At 44.7% G+C, this 15,911-nt stretch overlaps 1 protein-coding gene across 1 annotated transcript in view; it reads right to left on the bottom strand.

Moving 5' to 3' along the window:
• Window positions 1-9,712, bottom strand: part of GMDS (GDP-mannose 4,6-dehydratase) — a 408,288-nt gene extending 398,576 nt beyond the window's left edge. The window contains exon 1 of the mRNA XM_005481685.4: window positions 9,577-9,712. Coding sequence (XP_005481742.1) covers window positions 9,577-9,696 — 120 coding nt within the window. The 5' untranslated portion in view covers window positions 9,697-9,712. The remainder of the gene's footprint in view (window positions 1-9,576) is intronic.
• Window positions 9,713-15,911: the final 6,199 nt, after the last annotated feature.

A 15,911-nucleotide genomic window follows, 5' to 3' on the forward strand; every position in this document is an offset into this window, starting at 1 on the left:
AACGCGCTCCACAGTAATGTTTATGCTCTTAGAGAGGATATCAGTGCTAAAAAAAGCAGGGACTACAATCAGCAGCCAAAGGTATGGTGTCTGTTTCTTATTCTTTCAACAGAGAAATATCAATTAAGAGGAAGTTATGGGTCATCACCAGCCTTACTGATGAAGCCACCCATTGCTAATGCATCTGAAGAGATTCTTCATGGACCAAGCAAATGCCAGGGGAAAAAAATAAAATAACCACACTCCTGACAGCATGCCTGCAATTTGACAAATAGCAACCTTAAGAGTCAGATATTGCTACTCGGTTCCAGAATAGCACCAGCAGAAGCTTACAGTAAGACTCAGAGTAACAGTCAGAGAGGACTGAAACATACAAAACTAGAAACATGATACTCAGAAAAAAAAAAAAAAGGTTAAAAAAAGATGCATAGGACAGTCAGAAGTATTTCCTTCTTGGCTTTGTGTTTTATTTTCTGCAATACATATATACCAATCTATACACCTTGGGAAAGGCTTATCTCCATTCATAAAGCAGTAAATGTCTTCAAGGTACTTCTGGCACAGCTTCAGATATCCTAGGATACAAATAAAAAAACTGTCTACTGTTTTCTAAACTGGGGGTTGGGTGGTTTAAGGCTTCCTTTGCAGTATGGTGACATGCTACCTCAGACTGCCTCTGGATACACAGGAACAGTTACCATTTACCTGAGGCATAAGCAAGAGTCAGGAGGCACCTCTTGAACAGCTGTGCAGGTGTCAGATTTGCAGCAGAAACAACACATCTTCTCATTACAGCAAAAGCACTCACCTAGACACTTAACACGGTATATTTTTTTCCTTCTGCATTAGAATTCACCACACAGGCTGTAGGAATTCTTTGAGAAGAATTTCCAAGCAGCAGAAACATTCCCTAAAATTTGACTACATCTTCCTATACTTAGTGGTTAGCCAGATTTTTCTAGAACAAGCATAATTTTCCCTGTTATTTCAAAGGTGTTCAAGCTTGGCAAAAGCAGCACAAGCTGGTTTATCTACTTGGATACTCCTTGAAAAAAGCCAAGATCTATGGCATTCCATATCCAAGGTAAGCACCTCTTTGCAGCTGACATACCTGTTGGACCAGTGTAGTTAGCTGAGCACTGTAATGAAGTAGCTGACAATATCACAGGTAAGTTTGACTGCACAATGCCAATGTACCATTATTCATCAAATGAGTTGTCTCAGGGTACACGGTATCTAATGCCTTCAATGGCACTTATCACTGAACTAACTGCAACCATATCAAAGCCAATGGATGTGTTTTTACACTTACTTTGCTTACTGTCAAATGACACTGAGTTACAAGGAAAAATTTATATTTCCCATAAAAAAAAAAAACTTTAACAAGACTTTAACAAGAAATACTCCTGCAGAAGGAAGCCTGCCTTGGTCATAATGATTTGTGTGTATTTGTGACTAAATTAAAATTGTTACAACATTCAAGTTGCATATGAGGAAGTTCAGTTGCTTAACACATGTGAAAAGCACAGGTGACAAAAGATAAGCCAGTTCAGATCAATTTGTTTGGCAGGCTTTACAAAAGCTTCATTGTGGATTTCTGTTGTAAAGCCTGTGAACACACTCAAAAGGAACAAGCCATAAGGCCTTTCAGTAATAGGAACAGGAAACTTGAGAGAATTCCACTCTTTCACCTCACCTTCTATGGTTTTGCTTAATTGAAAGATTTGGACACAACTGCATCCTCCAGATCACATACATACAACCCAAAGGAATTCCTTAGCTGAGGGTCTGAAAAAACAATCGGTGGGTTCATATGAAAGAGGCAGGAGGTGACAAAAACATTAAAGAGAAAGAAAATCTTTTTATTTTGCTCACTTGGCTAAAAAGCAACCAAAGCAGCAAGATGAAATTTAGAGCAAGAGAGAATATACACCTGTGAAAGAGGAAGCTGGACATCAACCACACTGCCACCTTGTTCTTGCATCGTCATCCACCCAGAGCTTCAAGGAAGCCGTGCTTTCCAAAATAAGCCTGAGCTGTGCCGTGACAGTGTAGGAGAAACTGAGCTGACAAGCTTGTAAGAATAGTCACTTAATCAGGACTCTACTCCAGACCCAGAAGTCTGAAGAAGTTGGGATAAGGTTGCTAAGAATTGCCAAGAGAAAGAAAGTACTTCCTGCCTCGCAGACTGAATGAAAGCAGAGGCAAGTGCAAAGAAACCCAGCCTCGGTACTCCTCAAAGACAAGGTGTCTTTTCTTGAGCAACAGGAAGCACCACTAGGATGAATACCAGTATCACAACTGCACTGAAAAGCCTTTTATTCAACCTTTTATTTATTATTTATACGGATCACAGTGGTAGCTTTTGATGTGTTTCTCACACAGGCCATCAGCAGGTTCAAGTACTCCATTTCTCCTTGCCCTTCTGCATAGCTATCTATTTTCTAAGAAAGCGACTCCCTGGTGCAGAAAGCTCAACAGACAAAAGGATCTGAAAGAGATAATCAGAGGGAAAAAAAAAAGAGCAAAATTTAGTGGTAGAAGATCAAGTCACATGGAAAAGATTTTTACAAGGGTTCTCTATTCAGATTGGATTGGCTGTAGGTATATGGAGAAGTGGAGGCTTTAGCTCTTTAAAATTTTAGGAAATAAAGAACTACAGGTTCTGTCTATGCCAGCAGTCACCAGTCTTAATTAAATTTAAAAATCCCAAAACAATAAATATTAAAGAAGCTGCATGCTGCTGGCAATGGGGTATTCTGTTCTCCTGGACTGTCAGTCCAGGCAGTAGTGTCAAATAGCCCCCTAACCACAGCATCAGGTGTCATGAGAAATGTTGCCTGGAGGAAGTCATCTTCCCAAACTCTATTTGGTCACCATGTGCAGATCTGTTTCATACCTCAGCACCATTAACATGAACTTCAGCATTTTCTTTTTCCTGGAACACTTTCATTATTTTACCTACGTTCACAGCAGATACACATCACAGCATACAGTACCTTATGATTCACTTGTTGTTCTCAACGTTTTTCAATCCACATCCTGCATACATCATGTTCAAACACAAGGAATCAGACTGCCTGCACTGGTCCTCGAATTCAAAGGCTGCTAGCTGAGCCAGGCTACCAGAACTTCCCTCTCCAGTATACAACTAAAGAACAGACTTCACTGGCAGTCACAAACACTGAGCAAAGCTGTGCAAAGGTAGGAAGAAAAAAAGGAAGTTAATACATCAAGGCACACATTAACTAATCCTGTATCAGTTACACATTTTATTGTGAATATCTCCTAGGTAACTTATGTTCAAATGCCATCACTAACTGCATTATTCTGAAAGGCAATGGAATACAGATGGGCTACCCCAGGCAGGCACAGAGAGCAACCAAAGTCCTGGACTCCCAGTCCTAGAAGAAGACAAAAGCCCTGCACATGCTGGTGTAGAGTATAAACGATACAAAAGAGTAAAGCACTGAACCATGTATTTATAGATGGCTATTACTGCACAAGTGGAATCAGTCTATCTAGTAGCCCTCTTCTTTCCAAAAGGGAGTCAAGGCAATCAAAAGTCAGGCATCTTTGTATAAATAGGGTCTCTGTTTTCAGAAAATATTCTAGTCTTCCATTTCAGTATTTGTTATGCTACTTTACACAGTAAAATACCTTTTTCTCAAGAGTTTGGGGACACAATCAATAGCAGCACTCCTCACCTATACCCTGTAAAGGGAAAATACCTGTAATTATATTTTAGGAAAGCTTAGTTTCATGGCAGAGCCACTATTCATTTGCTGCAAATTATTTTCAACAAGCCCCTTATGCCATCTTGTCACAAACTGGAGGTGGTTCCTCTTCCAGTCCTGCGGAGTGGTCATAATATCATACAACCTTATATTGAAAGGGACTTCTGTGCAGTTCAAGATCCCTGCTGAAGACAGGGTCAAAAAGTGCAACATGTTCAATTTGGTTTGGGTACCTCCAGGGACAGACACTCAACTTCTATAGTCAGTTTCTTCTGTGCCTGACACCCTCATCATTGAAAACAAACCAATCCAAAAAAAGCCATCTCAAAAAAACACATACCCTCCCAAGTTTAAAAGAAGTTTCTTGTGTTTAGGTTTGTGGCCAAAATCAGTGTTCCTACATCTCTGCATCCTCAAACTATGATAAGGATGTTCAATGCACGCGAAATCCTCACTCAAGACAACTCTTGGCTACTTAGAGACAGAAGCTGAAACAGACTACTTGGCTTCACACAAGACTATATTTGTTTAAATGAACAGGCAGCAATGCTAATATTTAGCTTTACTCAGAAACTAAGACTATTTGTTTTAATGAAATGGCAGCAATGCTAATATTTACCTTTAGCCAGTTTCAGCAAAGATTATCCTCCTATTTCAATGTGAAAAACCAATCCCTCCGATTTTATCCTTCTGGCAAACCAACATCCTGTCTCTGCTACAGCAGGCTCTAATGTTTCTCTACCTGTGTTTTTCAGATATACACGTTCTCCAGTGACACAGATTCCCACCTCACAGTTTGATGACAATACTGAAAGTAGCTTTCATAAACATTGTTTAACTGTTTCCTCTACTACTCTTCTCCAAGTGACATTTATTTTATTTTAGCCACAGAGTATCAAAGAGTTTTATGGTATATGACTCTATACTAGCTATTCTTTCAGGGGTTGTTTTTAATACTAAGTAATGACTCATGTTCTGTTATTACTGTACTTTGCCCCACTGAGCCTGTCTAGCTCAGTTTCATCTCAACAGCCAAATTTTTAAAAAACCAAACAACTTGATCTCAATTTACAACAGCAAATCTTTCTCAGTATCTTTTTTCCCCCCTCTCTTGATACAGTTAACCTTTTTCCAACTGTGAACTGTAACTGTGGCATGAAACTTGCAGTACACGTGTACAAGGGTTTGTGTGTTAGAGGAATAGCGAAGGCTGTAAGCAACTGAACTTTCGATGCAAAAGACAGAGGCAGATCCAACTCTTTAAGCTCTCTTCAGGCTTGGTTGAAAGTTCTGAGGTTGCTGCCTTAAGTTTTGCCAAATGGAAGCTGAATTTGACAGAACTGCAGGCAAAGGAGCAGAGGCTGGGGCTAGCACTGCTGCTGTAAGAACTCTCCCAAGGCAGAGACACAACTGCTCCCTTCACGCTCCGTTTGCAATAGCCTCAGGGCAGGCACTGACACTGAGCTCATGGCTTCGTACTAAACTGAGCTTTGAAGTGCCTGCTGAACCATGATTGTCTACCTTGCTGCCTCTCCTAGAGAAGCACCAGATGCAGATAGATATTATTTACTGCTCATAATCCAGGGGCCAAGTGGGAAAATTAGAAACATCAACATACAGCCTCATAGTTAGGCTCAGAGAGGTTATTTCTTGGTACTTTTCCAAGAAGTCAAATATCGAAATACTTCTACGAGCATCAGTATGAGAAAGACAATCAGACTGACTGCAGTGCAATCAGACATTCTGAATAGATATTTAAGTGCAATTTTAACAGATATTTAGTCACAAGTTCTAGAAGACAACACTTTAAAAGTGTACTGCTTTAGTAGCTTCCTGGTATAAGCAACATGCCATGTTTGCAGAACTAGAATTACACTGTTAGTAATACCAGTATTTGATTCAAAACTTCAATTTTTACAGAGTAACTCTTCAAGTTACCAAAGTTTGAAAAGTCCACCACATTTATTTTTCATTGTGAAAGCACTCTTAGTCATAGTCAAGCTGTTTGAATTTTTTTTAAGTATTTTAACTTAAACACATACCATAGGCCTGTTTAATTTAAAATATTTCTCTTTAAATGAAGAAAAAAGTGCTATGCATTACTCACAAGTAGTCTACCAGCACACCAATACCTACATGACACTTCAGAAATGTTTGATCCATCTAACCACAGCAACTGCCTCACTCTGGAAGTCATTTTAGCAAAACAGTGAAATGTGGTTCGTCCCACTGCTGTGGTGCGAGAAAGATAAGAAAAATCTCAATACTGCAAAAGGAGTATATAACACCACTGCCTACATACTTAGAGTCTCTTATCAGCAATGCAAGTGCTGGAGTGATACTGATTTCACCATAACTCCAAGGGCAAATGCAGAATTTGTAAAGGTTGATACATATGCTTTGATTAATAGAAACTAAGGTTCACCCCTTGGAGCCAGAATGCCATTTAAGTCCTGATCATAAAATTATGAAATTTGCTCTCCTTTGTGGCTTCACCATGCATGCAGCAAACTCCTCCTGTTATTTGGCCAGAGGTCAAACTCACCTTCTTATCAGTAACACATTCACTCTTGCAGATACCTGCCCTCTAAATGTCTTCTATCTAGAAGAAAAGTAAGCCACCAGAACTGATTTCATTAATGGGCGAAGTTAAGCTGGCAAATGGCATGTGCCCCCAGCCTCTCACTAAACAGAAGAACTTGTGCAGACAGCCCATCCCTCTCTGGCATGCTGTAAAGTCTCATGAACCCCATTAAAAGTCCCTTAATCAGAAGTTTCAGTTGTGCCACATCTCTATGCCACGTTTCAGTTAACAGCTGCATCATCAGTCAGTTGTGCCATTATCAAAGTATAACCTCTGAGCTCAACTCTCTCTCCGTCCTAGAAAGAAACCCCCAGCTTTTGTCAGTGGAAAAGTGAACAATCCACATGTTCATTTTACACAGAAGTTCTGAAAAACAATGAGTTGTCTGATTCCAGCACTATGATTAAGCACACTTGCTGTGCCATCATCTCAACTCAGGAAGGGCTGTTACAGCTCAAGCAGCACCTCACCTGGCCCAAGAGTACTCTAACAACAAAAGCCTGATCCACAACTGCCCAAAACTGTCATGGCCCATATCCAGCTCAATACTTATCTTTCATCCATCCTTATGTGCCAGGCCCTACAGGGTATTACTTCAGCAAACACTCTCAGAGAACAGTGACCGCACACAAGCAAAAGCAGGTTCCTTATACAATACAAGTATGGCAGCTTGCTTTTTGCTGTAGCAGAAAGGGCACAGTTTAAATAAGGGGAGTTTACCATCCAATTCTGTTCTATACCACCTTCAGTCTGAAGAGATCCAAGCCTTTATCTCCCACCTTGAAAGAGCATCAGTTAAAGGAAGAATTTGAAACAGGCCAATAATCTTTACCACAGTTGATAAAATAATTGCCTGGGAGAGACAAAGCCTGAGCTCTAGCTTCCACTTCAGCATATTTGTACATTTTACGTATGGTAACTAAGTTTAAAAACACATTGCACTCTTTCTTCAGATGCAAGTCTCCCTTTCTCACACAGGAAAAAAAATCCAAGTCCCCCATTTCAGGGTGAGCCTCTTCAAAGAGGGGTAAGGAACAAGTAGTATGGTGACGTTCTTTAAAACTCATCTAAGAAAATAGATGGACCAGGAATCCTGGCAGATCTCAGAATTATGGAGAACTACACAGCCCCAACAAAGGCCTTTCCAAGCTCTGGTTCTTCACATGTTCCAATGATAAATAATATGCCTGTCAAAAGTTAAGCTAAGAAGGAGGAGCTGCTTTGGAAACAAAGTAATATAGAGAACACAGTACTGAAAGAACCATGGTGTTGTAGCTACAGGCCTCTAACTTACTATCTTTGATGAAGGGAAATGCACTTCTGCCAACAACCTGGAAGACTTTTCACACAGCACCAAAGGAGTCCTTGGGAAAGCTCTGACAGTGCTCTTGCTAGAAATAAACATCAAGCAGAAGTGTTAGTACATAGAGATCACTAGTCTTTCCTTTTCATAAACATAGTTACATCTCCTTGTCAGACAGCCCCTTGGAGGGTTCTCCCCAGACTGCTATTGGCAGACAGCTGCTAACCCATGAGGAGAGTGCGGACCAAAAAGTGTGGCAAGAACACACAGGACCAGGCATAATGAGGTGAAACACAAGCAGCAGGTGAATGTTTAAAGCACAGTGCAGGTTCCCTCAGACAGCAGATGAAAAACTAGTCTCTGGATTTACTCCCTCACAAAGAACCCATTGGTTCTTCCACTATAAAATAAAAAGAGAGACAGCACTGACTGTCTCAGAGTAAAAGAGCAACATGTTTGTTTTGACATGTACTTTTTCACACTGCTCATGGACTTCTCAACAATCCACACCAGCACCTCACAGTGGATCTGCAAACATACCAGGACAAGTCACAGTTGAAGGGGAAGAAGTTCTTCCATGTATGAGCCTGTCACTAACTAAATGCAAGCCATAAAGAAAAAATGCTGTTCCACTGGGATTCTAAAATGAGCCTTAATAGCTACTATACATTACTTACTTAACAAGTTATACCAATCACAGGAGATACATCCTCCAAGCAGAAGTCATTCAGTACCAGTATGTTCCTGGAGATATGCAATGTGAAAGGAGAGCAAATTTTCCCAGGTAGTGGGAGGTATCTACATTGCAAATAAGATGTTCCTCAAATATGAGTAAGCATGTCCAAGACAACTTTTCATTTAGCACCCACTTGCCAGCAAAGACAGAGCAATGCAGATCTCTGTGTGCACAAACAGTCCAACCAACTATCCCAGCTGCCTACTGGAAGTGCAGCAGCAAAAGTCACAAACTGCACACATCAACCCTCCTGCACACCTCACCAGGTTAAAACTCACCACCATCACATCTTTTCTCATCATGCAGAAGTTGCTCCAAGGGAGACTGTGATTTCTTTCTCTTTCCATGCCATCTTTCTCCTGCACCTTCTGCTCAAAGCACCAGGACTCAGAGCATCATTATCCCTATGAGTAATATAGCCAAAAAAATTGAAGACTGCAATGAACGTACACAAACACGAAACAGGTGGCCTGGGGAAACACTTTTGTCATCCATTCAGGTTTCAGGATAAAGCAGGTACTGTCTGTACATGCATGGCTGGCCAGTGTGTCACACTGGCAAGTGACAAGCACCCCTCCTGAGTGATAAGCCTGATCAGGTTGCAGCCAACGCTGGCTGCCTCACACCTGCACTGGTGCCTTTCCCACTGCAGACCTCAGGATGAAGAGTCCCAACACTGGCTCCTTGTACTGTCTTTCCTAGGTGCTGCTCCTTTTTCAGCGATGCTCACTTCACACCTCATCCCTGCACAGGCTTAGCTGATTTCTCAGGAATTCCTGGTACAGACTACCATAAGACAGTCCAGACACGAGACAAAAAAAAGGCATTGCGCCCCATCTCGCTCACACCAGCAGAGGAACACTGCAGACCCCCGGGCAGACAAGCCCTACCCACGAGGCGGTCTGTCCGGCTCTGACCCAGCCGGGGCTGTCAGAGGGAGCTCCAGCCCGGCGCAGAACCGGCGGCACCAGCGGGGAAGGGCAGCGGGCACCGGGCTGGGAAGGCACCCGCGGGGACGTGCCCCGGGGCCCGGGGGCGAAGGCGCCGGCAGACCCACGCCGAGCCCTCCGCCGCCCCCCCTCCCACGCCCGGCCCCGGCAGTCACGGCCGCCGGCGGGCGCCTCGGGGCGGCTCCTTCCCTTCCCATCCCGTCCCATCCCCTCTCCCTCCGCCGCCCTCCGGCAGGGCACACGAACGAGGGGAGCCCCGCTGGTACCTGCCCGGTGATGCCGGTGATCAGAGCCACCTTCCTGCCGTTCATCTCCTCGCCGTCGTCTCCCGGTGCAGCGGCGGCGGCGCAGCCACACGCCTCCTCCTGTGCCGCGGGCTGTGCCATCCTCCCGGCGGCGGGCGCGTCCCAGGTGCGGAGGTATCCCGGGGCGGAGGCGCGGCCGCCGGGACGAGGCTCCCGGCGCTGGGGGCGGGCACAGAGAGGAGGATGCCTGCCGGCTCCCGGGGTTACCTGCGCTGCCCCGGCCGCCGCCGCCGCGGCATTTCCGCGCTCCCGCCCTGCCCGCCCGCGCTCCCGCCCCGCCCCGCCCCGCCCGCGGCGGCCGCAGGTGCAGCCCCCCGCAGGCGCGCTCCCGCAGCACGGTCCGGGAGCGCGCCCCGCGCTCGGCACCGCTCCCGCCGCACGGCCCGAGCCCGCAGCCAATCAGGAGCCCCGGCGCTTCCCGAAAGGGGCCGGACATGTGCCGGGGCCGAAAGCTGGCGCGGGGATTGGCTGAGAGCAGGCGGGGAGGGGCGTGGCCGGAGGAGGAGGAGGAGGAGAAGGAGATGGAGGAAGAAGAGGAGGAGGAAGAAGAGGAGGGGGAGCGAGGCTGCCCGACTTCCTGACCGCGTGTCGGGCCGGAGGATGCGCCGGCGGTGCTGCGTGAGGCGGCGGGGCCGGGCCACAGCGCCCCCCGTGGCGCGGAGGAGTCACCGAGGCACCGCCGCGGGGGCCGCGCCGGAGGTGCCCAGCCTTCCCACTCTGGAAACGCTTGGCTACAAACGGACCAAAGGCGTCTGGAAAAGGCGATTTCAGCAAGTGTTTCTTCTTCTGATGAGGCAGTGGACAAGCACGGCTTTCATCCAGGCAGCAGATCGCTGTATGTGCAAGGAAGAAAGTGCCTGCCCGTGGTTTGCTGTTATTCCATGATTTCTCATCTGTTCCTTCAATGCATGCTTGGATGATGGGACCTCTGCATATGCAGATGACCATTGTACTGTTAATTTTTCTATTATTGTGCTACATGATCAAAAAATGTTCAATGTCACTGAAAACCCATAGTATATTAAAAAAAAAAATAAAACAAACTAAAAACCAAAATCCTGAGTCTAGGCCTATAATGCCCTTCAAATGGAACTGTACTCTCAAATTGTGAATACTTTCTTGCATGCTTCTCCCCGCTTTCTCGGTTTAAATTCCCTTCTTGCAGCCTCATGGTTTGTGATGCCATGGGGAATTTGTATTATGTCACAGTTACATAGTTGCAGGATGTCATCCCAGTTATACCATTTCTGCCTCCTGTTTCTGAAGCCTCTTCTCGACAAGCACATGCGGTTTTATCAAGTTGGCAACATCAGCTACTACTTGTGCAAAATGACTTAATCCCACTAAGTGCTTGCTTTATGGATGTACAGTCTCGGATTCAGAGAGGAGGGGCACTCCACATGAGCTCCACCGTCTCCGTTTTAAAATGACACAGGAAAATCAAAGGATATCAAATTCTGAGTTTCAGAATTCTGTATACCAGAAATAAGGCACAAACCTTTATTTGAAAACCTAGGATTTGAGATTAGAGGGAGTTAGGAGCAAGTTTTCTTTCTTTATTTATTTACATACATTGTTCACTCTCCTGTTAGGTCTGAGCTTCATAGAGCAGTGTAAGAGCTACAGCCTTAAAAATGGTCCCTTATGTGGCCAGATAAGCTTGTTATTTCTGGCTTTCTTTGGCAGTCCATTCATTGGCTTACCTTTTTTCTTCTTCTGCTCAAAAAACTGGTGAGTCAGGCTGACAGGGTAAGTCCTGAAGCTGTGATAGAGGAGCCCCCATCCCTGGGGCCCATGTGTGCATTTAAGAGCCTTTTCTTGATTATTTTCTCCAAACAGTATTTTTCCTACCCAGTTACCCAGTGTCCCACAGGAACTGTTTTTCACATGTAGCATTTTCCATTTCCCAAAAACACTCCACTGAGGGGGGAAGCTGGTTCACACCTTTCATAACTTGACTGACTAATTGAGTGCATCAGATGACTGATGACCTTTGGCTTTGGTTTTACTCTCAGGTGACAGGCACCTCCTGCTCTTCCTCTCTTCGGAGCAGTAGATCTCCTTCCTGCTGCCCTCCTGAGGGATGCAGAACAGAAAAGTCTGCAATCTGTGTCACTTCTGTAAGGGCAGCATCCCAGCAAGGCTTTGCTGAGAACACTTTACCAGGGTCCATACTTGTATTTTTGGCCAATAGTAGTACTAGAAACAGGCAAGTGAAACCAGACAGGGTGCAGCCCAGTTCAGGTTCCAGCTGACTGAAACTAAAAAGAAAAAAAAAAAAAAAAAAGAAAGAAAAAAAAGCCAAGAAAGCCCCCTTTAACTTGTTTCAATTTCTGTCCCATTTATAAATCTGGCAGTAGTAGTTACAGACACAGTTAGCCAGCTACCATAATCCTGCTAGGTCTGGCCCTGGCATGCACAGGCACATTCCAGGTTTAATGCACAAAGACTGTTCTGTCACCAAAGTCTTCCAAAGTACATTTACAGAAGAGACTGAAGGCTCAATTGTGGCCCAGGTACTAGATTTTACCTAAGTTGCTTGGGTGTTGACAGCAATTTATGTCAGACTGCAGCTGAAAACTGGACCAGCAGCCCCCAGGGACTCCAGGATTAATATTCACTCTGAGTGCTAGGCTGCACTGATGTCTCCTTGCTGCCTCCAGCACCTGCACCATGGCATGTGCTACCTTACTTAGGGTTATGTCTGCCCACCCCATAATCACTTTCTCACATGTCCGTGTGGACCCTGCTCTGGCTCCTAAAACTGGCAAGGCCCCACGGAAAGAGGAGACAGCAGGCTGATGCACATCTGCACCTCCAGCCCCCTTGGATCCTTGGAAGAGGAGATGCTTGTGTGAGCGTGGGTGTTCAGTAAAAGTTTTACACCCAGTGTGTAAATAGTCTGACAAAGTCTCAGGAGACACAAAGAACAGTATGTGCAGCATTACCTTTAAAGCTGCCTCTCCAAGAACTGGGGGGAAAGAGATAGGACAGATGTGAAGAAGTTTACTTGGTCCTGGTAGATAAAAACAGGTATTTCAGGGAAAAAAGTGTGGAGAACACAGCTAATTGAAATTGAGCTGGCTAATGTAAAATGAGCAAAGAAGAAGCAGAGAGGGAAAACTGGAGAGGAAATAAATGCCATTGAGAGTAAGGAGGAAGGGAGTAGTAGGAGAAAAGGACTGAAGTGTGTTAGATTGCAAAAAAAATCACCTTAAATGTTAAGGAAAAGTGAAAAGGGAGGAGAACATCTGTATACTGAAATCTTATTGCACTTCAATACCACATGTATTGCAGTCCTGATGATCTCAATGGTTAAATGGGACTGTGACGACATTGCCTTTGAAATTTGGAAAGGTAACTATGTGTGGTTTAAGATGTCTTGCAAATCAGTTGTAAGTTCTTGCAGGAAATAAGTAGCCTTACTTCAGAAGTAGAAATAGCTGATTTAAAATGCTGACTTTATTCACTGTAGGACAAAGGTATCCCTAATTTTATTACAATAATAGCATAAATTTTATTACAATAATAGCATCATTTGTGCTAGAGCTGTGGTAGAAGTTGACACGATACCACTGCATCCTGTTCTGAGGAGGAGTTAGAAGTTGTCATTGGACTGAGTGGAGCCCTCTTTCTCTGCATCAATCAGTGCAACAAAGGGGAAAACTGACTGGTTTTGTTTTTTCTGGAGTTCTTCTGAATGATCCTCATCCAATAGCTTAAGCAATTTGTGCACTATGGTGCTGTGAACTCCATTAAGTCAGTGTCCATGGATCACAGAAGAATGCTGACTCCAAAACATTTTACTTTGCTTTTCTACAGCTACCAAATGCTTTAGATCCTATATCCAGCTGTGAAGTCCATGGTGGCATCTAGGGATTGTTCACAGCTCCACCAGGGCTGGTTGGGGAGTGCAGAAAAGGAGCCAGTGGAGGATGGGTAGCTCATCCAAGTGCACTGTCCTTTCAGAGGAGCTTTTGATTTATACAGGCAGGCAAGCAAGGGAGGCCCAGGATAAGGTACTGTTATAAATAATCAAATCTATAGCCAAATTATAAAAAAAATTCAAAAAAGATTTATTAAGTCAATCAACAAAAAATAGAAAATTTCACAATCCCATGGCCAAGTCAGCATCAGCCCCGGGAGCAGCCTCTGGGTGACCCTGGGTACCAGCTGACATAGAGACAGCGTTTCCCCTAAGGTGCACACTGAGTGCTTCCAGCAACCTGCTTATATACAGTTTATTCTGCCTGAGGCAGAGATGACCACATAATTCCTTGTTTCTCTTAGCATGTAAAGTTGGGTCCCTAAATGTGCAAAAGCAGACAAAGAAAGTGTCCAAATCCCAAACAAGTGTCTGATTGCCTAGGAGGAAGGGCTTTTCACATGTAGTAGGTGATGCCATCTCTTGAGTAGTACAGATTCCATCAAATCCAGGTGCAGACCCTCCTGGGCTTCCTGAGATGCCCCATTGATCAGCACCCAGGAAATTCAAGGTGATATCTTCCAGGTGCAGAGGAAATCCATTCAGATGGCTCCATCTTGTCTCCTGCATCTGATACCGAGTCTAGCAGTCCCGAGCCTGTCTGGGAACTGGTTAACATGTGAATACCTCTAGCCCTGACAAAGACAATTGCAGACACCATGGCTCAGGGCTACTCTGTTCATATGAGAACAGGGTTTTGATTTTATCTTAACTCGTCAGGGAACCAGTTATAATGTGAATGACTTCTTGTTCCTGGATGGGGTGGTTTCACAAGCATGGATTCAAACTTTACTAATATTTTATACCTACATATGTCTATTTCTATAGCATGAATTATCGTCACTACATATAACAGTACTGTAGAAAAAACTTCTTTTTCTGCTTTGTTGTTTTAAAGTAATGGCAGCAAATAGTTGTATTCATGGACCTCACAGAGCTAGGGAGTGTGGAAAACGTGCAAAAGAAGAGAAGGGTGAGTCCAGGGGAGATCCACCACAATGTGAAAGAAAGTGCAGATGTTGGTATGAGGGGAAAAAGCACCAGATCTCATGAGGAAATAAGGAGAAGTGAAGAGTGGGCAGAGATAAGAGGAAGAATGGATGGAGAGTGTCATAATTGTTTTTCTAAGAGTTATCTTTAAGATTTTAGGGCATGAGTAGCATTCACAGCTTCAGTGTTCTGACATGGTGACTTAGCAGGTGGAGCAGAAATAGTAGGGTTCAAGGATAGTTCTGGAAAGTGAGCCTCAAGGCCAGGGCCTGGAGATAAGCAGCACTTGGGATCCACTTGCTCCTCAGGTGGTTCTTTTGGGCCTGACAAATCTTGCGCTTCTTCCTAACAGGCTGAATATCTTTCCAAGAGGACCTTCTCAGTGGAAAATGAAGTTGAGTCATCAGTGCTTCGACTCTGCAGTACAGAGGGGGGAAAATTCCTGGCAGTACTGACTCCCAGCTGGAGCTCTTTGTGTTCCGTATTTGTGGCCTGTGCCCAGCCCACAAAGTACTAACAGCCTCTTTTTTCTCTTCACAAAGGCTTGCCTGCTTACTTTTGAAGGGGTGGGTAAGTGGTCAGACTTGCTAAATTCTTGGCAAAGATTCATCCTTTGAAAGGCAGAACCCCAATTCCTGTTGGTGCTGTCATGATGTGATTTTTACAGCACTCTGCACAGCCTGGTGTTTCAAAGGCAGAGGCAGTGCCAGTGCCATGTTCCTCTCTCACATCAATCTCCAACACTACTGAGAAATTGTGCTACCCTGCAGTAAAACAGATGGAAGAGCAGGATCCAGGTTGAGCTTGGTGCCACTGTTTATATCCATCCTAAAAGTTTGTGCCTGGGAGACTCAAGTCTGGAACAGCACCATGACCAGGCATGCGAGTCCCTGTTCCTCCTGTGCTTGGTGCAGGAACAGCACGGGTGTGAAGAGATGGGGATGCTGGCAGAGCTTTAGGCAGCATGGCAGGCTAGGTTTGGTAGCCTCAGGCACATGGGCAGGGCTGTGATTAGCTGGACCTTGGCCCTTCTGCAGCATCCTGGGCAGAGGCTGATGATATGGGACTCTGGGCTATGAGCAGGGCTGGAGGAACCTGTTGGCAGCAGGGACAGCCAGGGCTGCGGATAACTTTGGGGCTCAGATAGAGCAGCCAGGGATCCAAGCCAAGCCCTGACTCTAAAAGAAATACTGTTTTGTTTAAAAGGAGCATGGCAGTGACAGTCTAGTACCTCCCTGCTTGTGGTCCCCAAGCAAGTCAGCCCTTGGTGCAACGTGTTCCTCAAGCACACAGAAATAATTAACAAATGTTCCTTTGTATC

The sequence above is a fragment of the Zonotrichia albicollis genome, chromosome 1 (assembly GCF_047830755.1).
Source record: "Zonotrichia albicollis isolate bZonAlb1 chromosome 1, bZonAlb1.hap1, whole genome shotgun sequence".
Taxonomy (NCBI): domain Eukaryota; kingdom Metazoa; phylum Chordata; class Aves; order Passeriformes; family Passerellidae; genus Zonotrichia; species Zonotrichia albicollis.